Source organism: Nannospalax galili, unplaced genomic scaffold, assembly GCF_000622305.1.
Source record: "Nannospalax galili isolate Female #2095 unplaced genomic scaffold, S.galili_v1.0 scaffold571, whole genome shotgun sequence".
NCBI lineage: Eukaryota > Metazoa > Chordata > Mammalia > Rodentia > Spalacidae > Nannospalax > Nannospalax galili.
In genome coordinates this window covers 705685-722767 of record NW_008330297.1, presented here as the reverse complement: position 1 = coordinate 722767, position 17083 = coordinate 705685, and the positions used below count along the sequence as shown (strand labels likewise).

Genomic DNA, 17083 nt, shown 5'->3' with positions numbered 1-17083 from the left:
TTTTGTACAGAATGGAGAAAAAGAGTGAATGCCGGTGGGGAGGAGCACCTTCGCCTTAGATAACCAAGTATCTGTTCTGTTGCTTCTTCTTTCTTTAATTATGAGTGTGTGTGTATGGTAGGTGCCCATGGAGGCCAGAGGATCTAATTGTGTGTGTGTGTGTGTGTGTGTGTGTGTGTGTGTGTATGTGGAGATCAGAGGAAAACTTCTGGGAGTTGATTTTCTCCTTTCACTACGTGGGTCCCTGGGATAGGACACAGTGGCAAGCGCCTTTCTCACTGGCCCAATGCATACTTTTTAGCTTGTGAAAAGTTTATATTCCAGGTATTACATTTCTGACAAGCATGCTAAACCCAGTTCCGCCCCCTTTTACATTATTTCTTGCATTTTATAATTTAAAAACAGCAATAAATGCCTTCATGGATTACCTGACAGTCTATAACCTTGCAGATACTTTAGTTAAGTATAATTTATTAAGAACAATGTTAAAACTAGAAACTAGGAACTGGAGAGATGGCTCAGTAATTAAGAGCACTTGCTGCCCCTCCAGAGGACCCAAATTCAGTTCCTAACACCCATCTCCAATGGCTCAGGACTTTGTGTAGCACCAGCATCAGGGGATTTGCCCTCTTCTGGCTTGCTTGGGCCTCCACAGGCACATGCATGCACTCATTTGTACATTGCCACACACAGACACGCACACAAAATTAAAAATGAAAAAACACAAACTAGATGGGCTGGTTGGAAAAGTGGCTCAGCGGTTAGGAGCACTGACTGCTCTTGACCAGAGGACCCAGGTTTCATTCCCAGCACCCACAGAACACTAGCAACCGTCTGTAACTCCAGTTCCAGGGGATCTGGCACCCTCTCCTGACTTCCACACGCATCGAGCAATATGGATGTGCTTACACACCTGTAGGCAATTCACTCATACACATAAAATAAAAATAATAAATAAATTTTTTAATTAAATATTTCTGCCAGTATTTCCATACACTCAACTGCAAAAAAAACCACTAATTTGAATAAAATGAAAATGAAAAACAGTGACTTGAATAAAATGGTCATCTGTTTGCTTTCTTTCTTAGCCTAAGGTGTTTTAAATGACATGTTCCATTTTATTTAGGTGAGCGGAGAATTAGAGTGCATACACTGTGCTTGCCAGTGGTAAGTTCACTCACAGATGTCTATGCAGGAGTGGACGTACAAGCTGCCATCTGCCTTCTGGCAAACATGGGTGAGTAAAATATGAAAAGGCAGGGGAGGGCTGGAGGGATGATCAGTGCTTAAAGCACAGGCTGCTCTTGCAAAGAACCCACATGGTGGCTAACAACCATCCTTAACCCAATCCAGTTCCAGGGGAATCCAGTGCCCTCTTCTGACCTCCTTGGGCATTGCATGACATGGGTACACTTGCATACATGTAGGCAAAACACTCATAGACATAAAATTAAAAAAATTTTTTTTAAAAAAAGCAGGTGAATGTAATTTTCTATCCTAAAAACAAGCTGGGACTATTTGCTCTTTTTACTCTAAAAATCCCCCATTTTTAAAAGTATAAGTACTAAATTTTCATTTACTGCAGAATGGGCTCATGATTCCTAAAAATCAAGATGTCCTTCAAGTAATAGATGTGTGTACAAATCCACACAATAGAACACACCGTAGCCAGGAATGGGAATGTGCTGTCAACACTGAATCATGTATGTGTGACTTTTAAAGACATCAGGCTAAGTGAAAGAAGCCAGACTTAGACCAGGTGTTGTGGTACACACCTTTAATCCCAGCACTTGGGAGGTAGAGGCAGGCAAATCTCTGTGAGTTCAAGGCCAGCCTAGTCTACATAGCAAGTCCCAGGCCAGCTGGGGCTACAGGGAGACCCTGTCTCAAAAAGACCAAAAAAAAAAAAAAGCCCAGATGCCATACTCAGATGACATGACATTCAGTTAAAAAAAGAATTAGAGGGTGGAGAACGGATCAGTAATTGCCAAGCCTGAGGACAGGGAGCAGATTTTACTGTAAAGGATCCCTACGGGGGATGATTTTAGAATGACAGACTGTTGTGGATCCTGATTATGTTAGCGATTGCATGACTAAGCATTTAACACATAACTACCGTAGAACTTCACTCAGAAAGTAAAATTTACTCTATGTAAATTAATGTAATGTTGAGTGTTTTTCTTTGGTTTGGTTTGGTTTGGTTTGGTTTTTTGAGACAGAGCCTCACTATATAGAACTGGCCATGTAAACCAGAGAGATTGGAACTCATGAGATCTACCTGCCTCTGCCTCTGGAGTGGTGAGATTAAAGGAATGTGTTTTATTTTTGATACATCTTTATGAATAACATGTAGTAAGCCTTGCTATTTTCTACATAGGCGATAACTTAGAAAAGTTGTTATTACTGTTGTCATTTGGAACAAAATTATAATAACTTAGTAAATAAGCACCTTCCCTGCCTCATTTGGTAGTTCTGGGGATTGCTCCAAGGACTGTCCACATAGTTAGGCACTAAGCCATACCTCTCTAGCCAAGGAGCCCTTTTTTTTTGTTGTTCTTTTTGAGGCAGGGTCTCCCTGTAGCCCCAGCTGTCCTGGAACTCACTATGTAGACCAGGCTGGCCTTGAATTCACAGAGATCCGCCTGTTTCTGCCTCCAGTGTGCTGGGATTAAAGGCGTGCGCCACCACGCCCGGCTTAGGAGCCCAATTTTTAAAATGCTATTTTATATCTTGTTTTAAGTTATTTATACCATAGCAGATTGTTTTTCAATGTGCCTTTATTTTTAGTTTGTAGGCATATACAGACTTTCTATTTTAATAAATTTGTTCTTGGAGAAAACATTACACATTGGTATTTGCCTCTTGAATATCTGTTAAAACTCACGGTCACGTTGCCTTTTTTTTATTTGCCAAACTGGATTGCAGAGATTTTAGAGAACACAAGAGATAACTTAGATTGTGGATTTACCATGGTCATGCACAGGGAAAAAAAGATATTTTATCATAAGACTTTAATTTGAGTAGTAGAACTATCCCCAGGGCTTCCTCAGAATAGATGGAAAATAGTGTTCTCTAATAGCAGCAGTGGCTAAGTGATCTCAGACTTAAAAGTGCTCAGCGTGTTTTTGTTCATGTGTTTGCTTGGTTTGGAGTTTGTTGTCTTTATGAGACAAGGTCTCACTGTGTACCAGTGGCTGGCCTGGAACTCACTATGTAGATAAACTGGCCTTCAGTTTATAGCCTCTGCCTCTCAAATGTTGGGATTATAGGTGTGTGTCACTAGGCCCAGCCTAGACTTAAGAGGTTAAAACTGCCAGAACCCATGTTTTAATAAAAACTCTAGCTTGGCGGTGTTTTCAGACTTGTAATATCAGGGCTGGCCAGCTAGTCTAGCCTATTTAGCCTCTGCACACACATGCACCCACACACATACGAACATGCACACATACCCAAAAGTTAACAGATGAAATGAATTTTCTTAAGTGTGTGTGTGTGTGTGTGTGTGTGTGTGTGTGAGAGAGAGAGAGAGAGAGAGAGAGAGAGAGAGAGAGAGAGAGAATTACTGGAATCTCATAGCTGAGAATCTTTTCACTTTGTTTTTTTGTAGCTGTGGATCGATCAGTTTCATCCAGTCTATCAGATGCAAGAGATGCCCTAGTGAATGCTGTTGTGGATTCATTGTCTGCTTATGGCTCTACCATCTCAAATGTGCAGCACTCTGCACTGATAGCCCCAAGCTCTCTCAAGTTGTTCCCTCTTTATGTCTTGGCACTTCTCAAACAGGTAGTTTTTCTATACATTTTGTTATAGTAATAAGAAAGTTCTCAGGCGAGTGTGAAGAAATGAAGTCTATATTGTTTATTTTTTAATATTTGGCTAGAAGATTATGCACTTTGGTATTGTAAGACTTGAAGAATGAGGGAAATGAGTGGAAAATTAAGGTGTGCAGATATGCTGTGACTCCTGTAAAACTGCATTTTTTTCTCCTTCATTTGTTTACACAGTTCGAGTTATGATGTGCCATAGCCCACTCCTAGTCAGTGCTCCTAAAAAGAGGCGCTAAGCTAAGGAAAACTTCTAATGTTTATTGAATACCTTTCCATCATTCCTGCCATCTTATTTAACATTTACAACTTAGAGTAGTTATTTCCTGGTTTTCTTACAATGAGGGTATAGCTCAGAAGCTAAGTGAACTGTTTCTAACTATTAAATGTCAGATAAGCTTTGAGTCCAGATCAATCTCATCTGAAAACATACTTTTTCCATGACTGATGGTATACATTTGTTTTGATATTTACTTACTGTGTTTTACTTGAAACATGTTTCTTTTTCTTTATAGAAAGCATTTAGAACTGGTACAAGCACACGCCTGGATGATCGTGTGTATGCCATGTGCCAGATAAAGACTCAGCCGCTTGTCCATCTGATGAAAATGATTCACCCCAATTTATACAGGATAGACAGATTGACGGATGAGGTAGCATTTTAGTGCATTTGTTTTGGTTTTAGAACCTAAGGTGTTAAGGTATTATCCAGTGTCTTCCATTCTTTTCCTCCCTGGGGTAGTAATATGTTAAATAAATTACAGACCTAATTATATGTTAGGACTTTGAGATGTTATCAGTCAGTGGATGGAGTTTTTAAAAATAGTTTCCTCTGGGACTAGAGAGATGACTCAGCAGTTAAAACATGGACTGCTTTTCCGGAGGACCCGTGTCCAGTCCCCAGCACTCACATGGAGGCTCATAACTATATAGAACTCCAATTCCAGGGGCTCTGACACCCTTTTCTGGCATTTACAGACTCTTGTATGCACGTGGTGCCCCTAAATTCATTCGGGAACAAACACACCTATAAAAATAATAGTACAGGGCTGGAGGTGGTGGCGCACACCTTTAATCCCAGCACTTGGGAGGCAGAGGCAGTCGAATCTCTCTGAGATCAAGTCCAGCCTGGTCTACATGATTTCCAGGTCTCTTGGGGCTCCAGGGAGACCCTATCTCAAAAAGATCAAAAAATTAATTATAAAAATAATAGTATAAAATTTTCTTGGGGGAAGTAACTCATGGGTTTGTTTTTAATATGTTAGCTAAGTTATAGAGTGATTTCCATTTATATTTTATAGGTATTGGCAGTTTTGATATGATAAAATTGTAATAGCAATTGCAAAGTAAACCAAATCTTTATTCAGTAATAATTTTAATGTACAAATATATAGTATCTTTTCCTATGTTAAAATGATATTCTTTGGAATTGATATTAATTCTAAACATAGTATTATGTAATAAGAGAAATCTAAAAAGTCGCCTGATGTGCAGCAGTCAGCTGTCGTATTTTTGATATATACTTACCCCAAACCCAAAGGGGGAAAACATTAGACAGATTAATCCATTTCACATTTCCATGGTTTTATTAAAATTTGAATACATCCAAATGTCTTCATTCTGCTGCCAGGGCAGTAATGTGTAGCCAGTATTTTTGCATCTTATAAGTTTTAAGTGTCATATTTTGGTATTTCGTAGAGTTAGTGATCACTGACTAGAATTCTGAACAGTGATGTAAGCTCACTCCTGCCTTTTCTTTTCAGGGTGCCATACACGTTAATGACAGGGTAGTACCTCAGCCGTCTCTTCAAAAATTGTCTGCAGAGAAGTTGACCAGAGAAGGTGCTTTCCTTATGGACTGTGGCTCTGTAAGCATCTTTATTAACAAAGCTTCTCTCTGTTTTGACTGGCAGAGAAAGGGGCAGACAGAGCTGTGAGGCAAGGAATCCAAGACTGGCACAAGAGCTCAGTTTACCCTAGACACTTAGGTTGGGCATCAAATGATCATAAATTAGTAAATTATCATAGATTATATATACTCAATAAAAAAGTTCATTCCTGCCATCAAGAACTTTACCATCAGGATCATAAAATTCAAAGGGATTCAAGAGTTTCTCTAATTCAACTTATATTCATAGTTATGAATTCTGTTAATGGTTAGGAGTTCAGGAGAACTCACTGCTAGGGACTGGTGGTGAAGGGTGTCAGGTAATCAATATCATGTGAGCAGGAGAAGGTGTGGATAGCCATAGAACCCATAGTTGAAATGAGAGATAATTAAAATGGCGAATGGGAATGCAAGCCAGTTTGTCCTTATGCATTGCGTTCCTGTTGGGAAAAATATAGGGAGAAGGTAAAATACAAGCGAAGAAGATGGGAACCACTTTTGATTGTTAGAACTAGGTTCACAATCTTCTAATTATAGGTTCCTTTTTGATGTTTGTTTTGTTTTTTGTATTTGAGACTATGTAATTGACCTCTTTATTGCATAATTGTGAGACGGTTCATTTAATGGATTTTCTTAACTATTAGGGAATTTAATATTACGTTGCCTCTTTTTTAGGTTTTCTACATTTGGATTGGAAAAGGCTGTGACAATAACTTCATAGAAAATGTACTTGGATATCCGAATTTTGCAGCAATACCACAGAAAATGGTCAGTGGATTTTTGTTGTGTTGTTTTTCCTGGGGAGAGGTGAACAATGTCTGTTCACCCCAGACACTGATGACAGACCAGAATAACAGCTTTATCCAAGCTCACCCAGTTTGGTGGACCAATGAGTTTATTGGGTTTATTGTAGGAACAGAAGTGCAGAGTTATTGACAGATGTGTGAGTGGCTCAGAAACAGCTGCACCACTGAAAAACCCTACCCCATCATGGGAAATAAACTTAGGAAAGTTTTACCATGAAATTGCTTTTCAGTGAACCTTCCACTCCTGTGTTTTCCAGTGCTAGAGTTAAAAGCGTGTGCCACCACATGTCTTTGAAAGGCGTGTGCCACCACATGTTGTGTTTGAAAAAAATTTCTATCAAAAAGGAATATTGTCTCCATGTAGGTAATCATTTGGGTTTGGGGGGCTTTTGTTTGTTGGGATAGGGTCTCCATGTAGCTCCAGCTGGCCCGGACTCATTGCACAGCCCAGGCTGGCTTTGACTGGCAGCATTCCTCCTGCCTCAACCTCCTGAATGTGGAGATTACAGGCATGAGCCACCGTGCCCACATTTTGTTAGCTTGTGCTGCCGTTCTTGACTCTCAACTAAGAGACTTAACCAGACCCCAGGATGAGAGGCTTCTTTCCTGTTGCATGTCCCGTAGCTTTTAGCTTCCGTTTCTGTCCTGCCTCACCATCACCACTATCTTAATTTCAGAGTACCTCCATCACTAGAAAGCAAGCTTGTATCTACGCTTATCCCCTCTGCTCCTCCCTGGAACTCCTTATCTGTCACTTTGCCTGTTCTTGGTATATGGGGTAAATGGAGTTACGTACTACATGGCCTTTTGTGTTTGGCTTCCAGTCTGCCGTGTCTGAGACAGCATCTGGAAGACCAGTGACATGGCAGTAAGTGCAGGCACAAGAACAGACAAAGAAAGAGGATTCATTGAAGTACACTTTGTGGACAGCCAGCGGGCAAGTTTCCAGAGAGAGGGGGTTGAATGGCTATGTGATGGAAATTGAGGGCAGTCTCGGCTTTGTCTCGTGAACCGTTTTTGCAGGGTTCATATCTAGACAGGTAGAGTGGGCATCTCACTTGCATGGAGTAGTATGTTTTACAGAGTAAGTTCTTTTCCTTGAGACCAGCTATAACAGGGAGTGACCAGGAGTTTTTAGGAGTTAGGCTCCCGGTGCTGACATCATGGGTCTCCAGGGTGGTCAGACTCCAAGTCGTTGCCAATATTGTTGAAGTGTGGGGATTTCTGCTATTTATTTATGGATTGGTTGATTGTGGTGTATGTACATGTTTATGAGGTATGTGCATGTCTGTGCAGGTGTACATGGTGGAAGCTGTGTGAGACAAACTCTCACTGAATCTGAACCATTTGTTCTGCTAGCTGGCTGGACAGTGAGCTCCAGAGATCCACCTGTCTCTGCCTCCCTGGGATTGCAGATGTACAACCCCCACACCTAGTTTTTATGTTGGTGCTGGGGTTCCAAACTCGGGGCCCTTCTTACACTGCAAGTGCTTTACCAACTGAGCCAACTCTCCAGCCCCTGATTTTTATTTTCTCAAAATTTTCATTGTGTATATTCATTGTACATGGTACTGTGTTACATAGGACATTTTTGTAGTAACTTTAATTTTTGGTTTAAATCAGTGTTGCTGATAATAAATGTAATTTTTTTCCGTAGACCTTTACTGAGTTGTATGCTAACCAATCCTAAGGACTGTCCTCAGAGAGGGATTCGGTGTGTTCGACTCTTTGAAAAGGAAGACCTACCTACTTTATTTTAGGTTTTCTAGATAAGACATTTTTCTTAAAATTAATATAATTCCAAGGTAGCCCTTGTCATAATCTGTTGCTTGATTTTATTGAATTGATAAATCCCAGAATTAATTTCTAAGATTCAGTAAGCGGGAATATTAGTAAACATTTGAAAAAGCAGAATAATGTCAACGAAAAGGAAAACTACACGAAAATCTTACTGGGCAACAGCAAACCATTCTAACGCTGTCGTTCTTTAAGTACACCTGTCCTGGCTTCATCAGCAAATGAATGGGACAGATTAAAGTTCAGAAATGGATCTAATTCACGAAAAACAAAGTATAGTGAAGAGTGTATTTCAAATCATGGTGGAAAGGTGAAATATTAGATGAATAATTTGGGGGTCACTGATTATCCATCAGGAAAAACAAAACCATATATTTGCTTTGGTCTTAATATCAAAATAACTTTTGAATGGAGCAAACACTTAAACATTAAAAACAAGGTCCTGTAGGTGAGCAGGAGAAAACACTGTTACGTTAACAGTGAGGCTTTTGTAGACCAGTTGCCTAAAACATAAATGAATCTGAGAGCAAATCAAAGAACATTTCTGCTGGTAACAAGTAAAGCTTAAGACTAACAGCAATAAATAGTAGACTATTCTAGCTCACAAGACTGAACACAGCTAACTTCTCCAGCATCACAACCCCTACTCAACAGAAATGAAAGATTGGCCAAGAGTTTTAAAACTTTTCAGTGAGCCAGTTAGAGATATCTGTTAAAATTAAATCTCATACAATATGATGTGGTAAATTATTTTACTTCTAAACATATGTTGTATATGTGTTCATGGAACTATGTATATATACACATGCTTATAGAGTTTAAATTCTATTATTTGAACTGTTTTATGTATTTATTAAAGGGAACATAGCTTGAAGAGGGAAGAGTATGAATAATATGTTAGCATTTATGTTTTCAAAATGTGTATCAGAGTGCAGTTTTTTAGCCAGATGTAATAGTGCACACCAATAATCACAGTGCTTAAGAGGCAGGTGCAGGATGATCAGAGTTCAAAGCCAGCCTGCCTGCACCCTATCTCACACAAAGAAGCAAACAACAACAAAAAAGCTTTTTAATAAGGCTTGGCATGAATCGCAAATATGGTACCCCAAACAGTTCAGAGTTCTGTTTAGGTTTTGCTATGGGGCGTGCTTTGAATTGCTGGCTCTACCTTGAAAAAGTGTGTGTGTGTGTGTGTGTGTGTGTGTGTGTGTGTGTGTGTGTACTTTTAAGCTGTGGATTTACAAATAACTAAATATAAATATAACCATGAATATATAGGTCATTTAAAATAGCCTGTAGTTTTAAAATATATTTGTAAATCTGCAGTTTAAAACTTCAAAAATTAAAGATGAAATTCTTTCAGGCTGCGATTTTTAGAGTAAGGTATGATATGTAATTTTAACATGAATTTGGAGCTTAGTGATAGCCCTCTTCATTTGAATATTGCTGTTAGAATAAGCAGAGTTTTGACAGTACTGGTGGAGTACCAGTGATTGTGTACATTTTATTAGATCAGCTAGAAAAATATTTAGATATCATTAATATGCTTATCAGTAAGCACACTGTTTTACTTGTCTAGAAAAATATAAGCTGACTTGGTGTTTTACATTTCCTTCTTTTGGCTGCTGCTGCTGGGTTAGGGTCAGAGTGCACGTCTGCACCTGTGGTAGTGGGGATCAGAGTTCTCATACTGCTACAATTTGCAAGATGGGAGATGCTAACCTGATTGTATTTCTTTTACCAGACACATCTTCCAGAGCTAGACACACTTTCATCAGAAAGAACTAGGTCCTTTATAACTTGGCTTCGAGACGGCAGACCATTAAGCCCAGTCCTTCATGTGGTAAAGTAAGAATCTTCACTGTGTGCGTTCATTATGATGTCATCTTTTCCTGTGCAAACTGTGGAATTGCTTCTCTTCAAAGCAGACTTTAATACATTCTAGTGGTAGCGTGTTGTGACTTGACTAATAACTCCTGTATTCCATTACCCTCAAGTCCCCTTGGATCAGTCATTTTAAATATATAATTATTTTTAATATATATTTTTAAATAAATGCCTTTTTTTGTCTTTCAGAGATGAGAGTCCTGCCAAAACAGAATTTTTTCAGCATTTCATTGAAGACCGGACAGAAGCTGCTTTCTCTTACTATGAATTTTTGCTTCATGTTCAGCAACAGATTTGTAAGTGAAGTAGAACACAATGAACTGGGGATAAAAGGACCCATAGCCTAGGTAAAGCATAACCCATCAGAGAAGCACATGGGAAATTTGAAACGAAGGCAGTTGGTTGTTACAAGACCCAATGCACAACGCTCTGGGGTTTGGGCAGAAGATAAAGGGGAAGAAGGAGCATCACAGGTTCTCTTCAGCCCGCGTCCACATCCGTGGTTGCCACGACACCATGCTCTTTCACCGCGTATATCGAATTGGTTTCTTCACATTCACAGTAGTGCAGCAGTCCAGTGCTCTTCGTCGCAAGCTGGCAAATTTAGGTAGCTGTGTAGAATGACAAGTCATGATGTACAATTAAAGTTTTTTTCTTATAATTAATATAACATTTCTGGACTTGAACTCTGATCTGACGGGATGCCAAAGGGCAGTGGTACCATGTTACTTGTTTGTATGAATTACTTTTTAACAAGGAATGATTCATATTCATTAAATGAATTCAGCATTCTCCTTCTAAAGGCAATAGAGTTTCAATACATGAACTCTAGGAAAAACACATACATAATGTACATAAGTGTTACATTTGTAAAGACAGTGTAAAAATGTAACTACAGAGTATGAAGTGCTTGAGCTATGCCGTTGCTGGATGGTGACTCTCTGTCACAGTTGGGACTGGGTGACTAATGCATATTATGAATCGAGCCCACAAAAGACACATAAAACTTTGTAACTCCGCTAAATCTTTTATGTGGATTTATTTATGATCAGCCTACTAATTAAAAGTATTTTGCTTGACAGTTGGTTTGATAGTTTTTTAATTTTTGTGGAGGATTTTTGGGTATGAGTTGTTGGTATTTTTTTAAACAATAAGAATCTTGAATTTACTTCTTAGGGGAAATGCCATATTGCATTTCATTTAATTATGTGAATCAGTACGTTTTCACTGGTTTATGGATGCTACCAAGTAATTTCTCTGTATTCTAAAAACATGTTTTCAAAATACATTTATTTGCTAAGTATAATCTTACCTCATTTAAATTAAGCATTTTCCCCTTGTAATGAGACATTTTTAATATGTGACTTTCCAGCTGGACGTGGTGTTGCACACCTTTAATCCCAGCACTTGGGAGGCAGAGGCAGGCAGATCTCTGTGAGGTCCAGGCCAGCCCAGTCTACGTTCCTAGTTCCAGGCCATCTGAGGCCACAGGATACCCTATCTCAAAAAAATAAATAAATAAATAAAGACCATAATATGTGACTTTCCTATTTTATTTGACTTGAAGATTATCATAACGAACTGAGAGATTTTGTTCTGATTAAGAAATCTGTCATTCACATTAGCTTATTATAAAAACTGTTGATGACCCATTAGACTGTGGAGTGAAGTTTTATTGTGTTCACCATATTGAACTTCGGAAGAAATGAGCCTCTTGGTGTATATGACTTTTACTGGTTTTGTGCTTTGGTAGATCTCTTTAGATACAAAGAAAGAACTCTTTCCCATTCCCTGATGGCAATGAGAGTTTAAATGACTCACAGTGAATGACATTACTAATTAATGGCAGAACTGATAATCAAAACTTAAGTTCTCGCCACCCACCTGCCACCTATACTGCCCAGTCCTCAGGACTGTGCCAGCAAGAGTCATCCCAGTACTCTTACGGGCAACTAAGTACTAACACTTTATTTTTGTTGTTGTTGTCTTTACTTTTTATTGTGTGTGTGTCTGTGTGTGTAGGTCAGGCCAACTTCCCTGAGTCAGTTCTCTCCTTCTACCATGGGTTTCAGGAATTCAGTTCACATCGTCAGGCTTGCCTTGCAAGTACTTTATCTGCTGAACCATCTTGCCAGCCTGGTACTGTCATTTTACAAAAAAACTATAATATTTCAACCTAAAGAAAAATGTTTTGTCATTGTATATTTTGTTGTTCATTCAAAAAATATTTACAGTCAGGGCTAGAGGGATGCCTTAGCAATTAGAAACATCAGCTGCCCTCCAGGGGACCCAGCTTTGATTCCCAGCACCCATGTAATAGCTAACAACCATCTGTAACTCCAGTTCCAGGGATCTGACGCCTTCTTCTGGCCTCCGCAGGCACTGCATGACATGGATGCATTTATTTACATGGGCGCAGAACACTCATACACATAAAATAAAAATAATTAAAAAATATTTACAGTCACTTAGCATTTGCCAGATACTGTTCTAGGCACAAGACAAAAATCCCCACATCCACAAAGCTTGCATTGTTAAGTGAGAAGAAAAGGGAAAATTCTGTGTAATCTGTCAACATGATGAATGCTGTGAAGGAAAAAATAAAGCTGGGTAAGGAACTTAGAATACTGTTTTACATAGTTTCAGGGAAGGCCCTTCTGAGAATTGAAGGAAGACCTAGATAGCCCAGGCATTTTGGTTGATTTGTTTAATACAGGGTCTCTCTTAGCCCAGCTGGCTGAAACTTGCTACATAGACTGGCCTCAGCTGCTTCCCTGCACCACTTCTCTGCGCCACCATGCCTGGCCCAGGGATGTTTGGAAGGAGAGATGCCTAAGCGGTAATGTGTTGTTGGGTTTGTAATTACGGAAATTACTTTGGATTGCACCTGTTTACTCTGGAAGACTCTACAGAGTGTCTCCACTCTGGGAAAGGCTGTCAGAGTTGTCATGAATTAGTCCCCTAAGGGCGAGCAGTAGGTTTGACTGGTGGCATTGTACTTGGTGGTACGTCCTTGTAATCCTAGCACTTTGGGGGCAGATAGGTCAGGAGTTCGAAGCCAACCTTGGTCTATATAGTGAGATCCTATCTTTAAAAAACGTACACAGGGAAGTGACTCATGTAAGCGAAAGGAACACAAAGTGTGTAGAAAAGAAAGTGGAACTTATTTGCTTGCGGGTCCTGTTGAGGTCAAAGAGCTATTCAATATGGACACCAGAAGTAAAGTATGGTCAGAATATAGAAAGCACAGCCTTGAGTTATGGAAGTTTAATAACTGCCAACAGAAGACTGGGTATACCTGGGAGTCAGCACTTGAGATGTTACTAAAGAGAGCTCCAGAGGAGGTCAGAACTTGGAACCCTGGTAAAGTGCATCCTCTGGTTATTACAATGTCTCCAAAGTGACAGAACTGAAGAGCTGTGAGTGGCACAGGCATGGTGCTGAGTGACATGAGCTTGGGGACCCTGGCATGGGCAAAGAGAATATTCTGGATTCCTGTAGAAGAGGATAAAGGGATTCCTTCCTGAGACTGGGAATCAAAAACAGCCATTCTGTATATACGTGACAGGATTTTATTCAGTCATAAGAACAAAATAATGCCATTTGCAGAAAAATGAATGGAATTGGAGATCAATATTAAGTGAGATGAGCCAGGCCAGAAAGACAGATGTCACATTTTCTCATTTGTGGAGCTTAAGTTACACATCTACCCATGCACACGCATGCTATAAAAACAGAAAGAGAACTCTTAGGGAAGCAGCAGGGGACTGGAGAGGATGGGGGAGTGAATATGATTAAAGAATATGGTAAACTTGAGCAAAAAACTCATTATAAAACCAACCACTTGGGGCTGGTGAGATGGCTTAAATGGGTAAAGGTACTTGCCACCAAGCCTGAGTATCTGAGTTTGAAATCTGGAGCCCACGTGGTGAAAGGGCAGAATTGACTCCTGAAAGTTGTCCTCTGACCGCCACATGCACTTCCTGGCACACAAATAGAAAGAAAATAAATGTAAAAAACATTTCTTAAGAAACTATTTGAGGATGGGAGAGATGGCTCAGCAGTTAAGAGCACTGGCTGCTCTTGATTTCCAGTACCCACATGGCAGCTAACAACCATCCAGAACTTCAGTTCCAGGGGATCCAATGCCCTCTTCTGACCTCTGAGGGCATTACACAACATGGGTGCACTTACATGTAAGCAATACACTCATACACATAAAATTAATTTTTAAAAACATCTTGTGCAACAAACTTTTTAATAATGTCTTCTGGGCTGGCAGGATGGCTCAGTGGGTCAGGGTACTTGCTGCCAAGCCAGAGTTCTATCCTTGGAACCCATATGGTGGGATAACCAGACCCCACAAGTTGTCTTCTGACCTCCATACTGGGCCTTGGTGTGGGCCCTTGCCCCCGCCACCCCATTTTTTTTTTTTTTTAACTTTTTAAGCATATAACTTTGGAAGGTTTGCAAGGGAGGGCATGTTCCCAGAAGACAGGTTTCAGTAAGTGTGTGGTGGTGACTGACTAATGAGATGGAGGCACATGGAAAGTCCTGATGGCCTCCTTGGGGACAAGCAGCTGGCTAATTGCTTTGTGAGACAATGTGTTGAGTGAGCAAAGGGCATGTTGTCAGTTGGTTGAAACTGAAGCTGGGTGCTTGACTGTAATCCCAACACTTGTGAGATGGAGGCAGGAGAATCAACAGTTCAAGGCCATCCTCAGCTACATAGAAAGTTCTAGACCAGCTTAGTCTACATGAGACCCTGTCTCAATCAAATGAAAAAAGACATTCTTAGTGTTGGTGCTGGCTGGGATAGGAATAGAATTTCCAGGGAGACCATTTTGTCTGTTCATGCAGCATTTCCTCCCCAGATCATTTGGGTAAGGGCTTGACCAGAGGTACATACTGTATTATCATTTAAAAAATATTTCTTTAATGTATTTGAGGGCTCTGCCTGAATGTATTTAGGTGCACCATGTGCATGAAATGCCTGTAAAGGCCAGAAGAGGGTGTCAGATCCCCTAAAGCTGTAGTTATGGACAGTTGTTAGCTGCCAGGTGGGTGTTGGGAACTGAACCCGGATCCTCTGGAAGAGCAGCCAGTGCTCTTAACTAGTGGATGACCTGTTTCTCCTGCCCCACATACTGTATTTTAGAAAAGTATATATTTAGTGTAAATGTTTCTTGAGACAGGGTCTCATGTAGTTCGGGTTGGTCTTAGCTCTCTAAACTTGATATATAGCTGAGGATGACCTTGAACTCTGATCTTGTCTCTACCTCCTGGGTGCTAGGATGCCACTATGTGTCCTACCTAGTATGCACCACTGCATCTGATTGTATACAGTGCTGGGCATCCATCCCAGGGTTTTGTACATAGGAGGTAAGCACTCTACCAACTGAGCTACATCCCCAGTCAATGTCTGATAGCTCTTTAAGGGTGTGACTGTCCATCATGAGACCAGGAAATACACAGATGAGGAAACAGGTATGTCAAGGAAACCATGAGGCCATTCAAAGTGTATTCCTGCTAAGATATTTTTTTAAAAAATAGGAAAAGATGAAATATCACCAAAACGTTTAACATAGCAGACATAATCCAGATAGTCACAAGTAACTAAGAGAAGGTACATTTTAAGAAGAAAGGAAAGAAATACTCAGTGGGCCACCAAGATGGCTCAGTGGGTAAAGGCGCTTGCTGCTGAGCCTGACAACCTGAGTTTAATACCCGGGAACCATATGGTAAAAGGAGAGAAGCAAATCCTGCAAGTTGTCTTTTGACTTACACCTACATTGATGGCACAGAAGTACTTCTCCCTCCCCCCGCCCCCCGCCCTTCTCTCTCTCTCTCTCTCTCTCTCTCTCTCTCTCTCTCTCACACACACACAAATAAATGTGAAAAATAAAACAAACACTTGATTTGACACATGGGACAAACCTAGAAAATAAAATGAGAGGACGATATTTTGATTCATCTTTTGTTTCTTAATTCAGAGATAGGATTGTATCCACCAGGAAATGGGCATCTCTCTTCCTTACTCCTTACGATGCCTGTGAGAGGTAGGCAAGCACATATGTGTAGATAGCCTGAGAGGGTAGGTACCCATAGGCAGGGACACGGCTGTGTGTGCCCTCTCATGGGACATGAACAGATCCAAAAATGAGTAGCCTCAGTGTAGTTTCTGTTGCTGAACAGCGAGTACTTAAGAGATTTTCGTTCTTTGGACCAATGAGCATTACTTAACAAGTAACCACTAAATACATTACTAGAGATCACTAAAATTTGGTCTTTTAAGTTTTTCTTTTTTTTTGTCTTTTTGAGACAGGGTCTCCCTGTAGCCCCAGCTGTCCTAGAACTCACTATGTAGACCAGGCTGGCCTCGAACTCACAGAGATACCACACCTGGCCACAAAACTTCAGCCAGGTGTGGTGTTGCACGCCTTTAATCCCAGCACTCGGGAGGCAGAGGCAGGCTGATCTCTGTGAGTTCGAGGCCAGCCTGGTCTACATAGTGAGTTCCAGGACATGTGTGTGAATGTCCGAGAACAACTTGCTGAACTCAGCTGTCTCCTTCCACCTATGGATTCTGTGGATCAATCAGGTCATCAGGCTTGGTGGCAAGGACCTTTACACCTCCACCCATCTTGCAGGTCCTCTTTTAAAATCAACTTAAAATTAGCATACAAGGCCTGGAGAGATGTTCAGCTGTTAAGAGCCCTGGCTGCTCTTGCAGAGGACCTGGGTTCTATTCCCAACACCCACATGGCAGCTAACAACCTTCGGTAACTCCAGTTCCAGGGCCTGTGACTCCTTCTGACCTCCATGGCCATTGCACACATGGGTGCACTTACATACATGTAGGCAATACATTCATATAAAAA

At 40.5% G+C, this 17083-nt stretch overlaps 1 protein-coding gene across 1 annotated transcript in view; it reads left to right on the top strand.

The window, feature by feature from the left end:
* The window catches only part of Sec24b (SEC24 homolog B, COPII coat complex component), an 80023-nt gene extending 68947 nt beyond the window's left edge, over positions 1 to 11076 (top strand). The window contains exons 19-25 of the mRNA XM_008843761.3: positions 1127 to 1237; positions 3608 to 3783; positions 4340 to 4477; positions 5588 to 5692; positions 6388 to 6480; positions 10060 to 10163; positions 10392 to 11076. Coding sequence (XP_008841983.1) covers positions 1127 to 1237; positions 3608 to 3783; positions 4340 to 4477; positions 5588 to 5692; positions 6388 to 6480; positions 10060 to 10163; positions 10392 to 10506 — 842 coding nt within the window. The 3' untranslated portion in view covers positions 10507 to 11076. The remainder of the gene's footprint in view (positions 1 to 1126; positions 1238 to 3607; positions 3784 to 4339; positions 4478 to 5587; positions 5693 to 6387; positions 6481 to 10059; positions 10164 to 10391) is intronic.
* The last annotated feature ends 6007 nt before the right edge of the window (positions 11077 to 17083 follow it).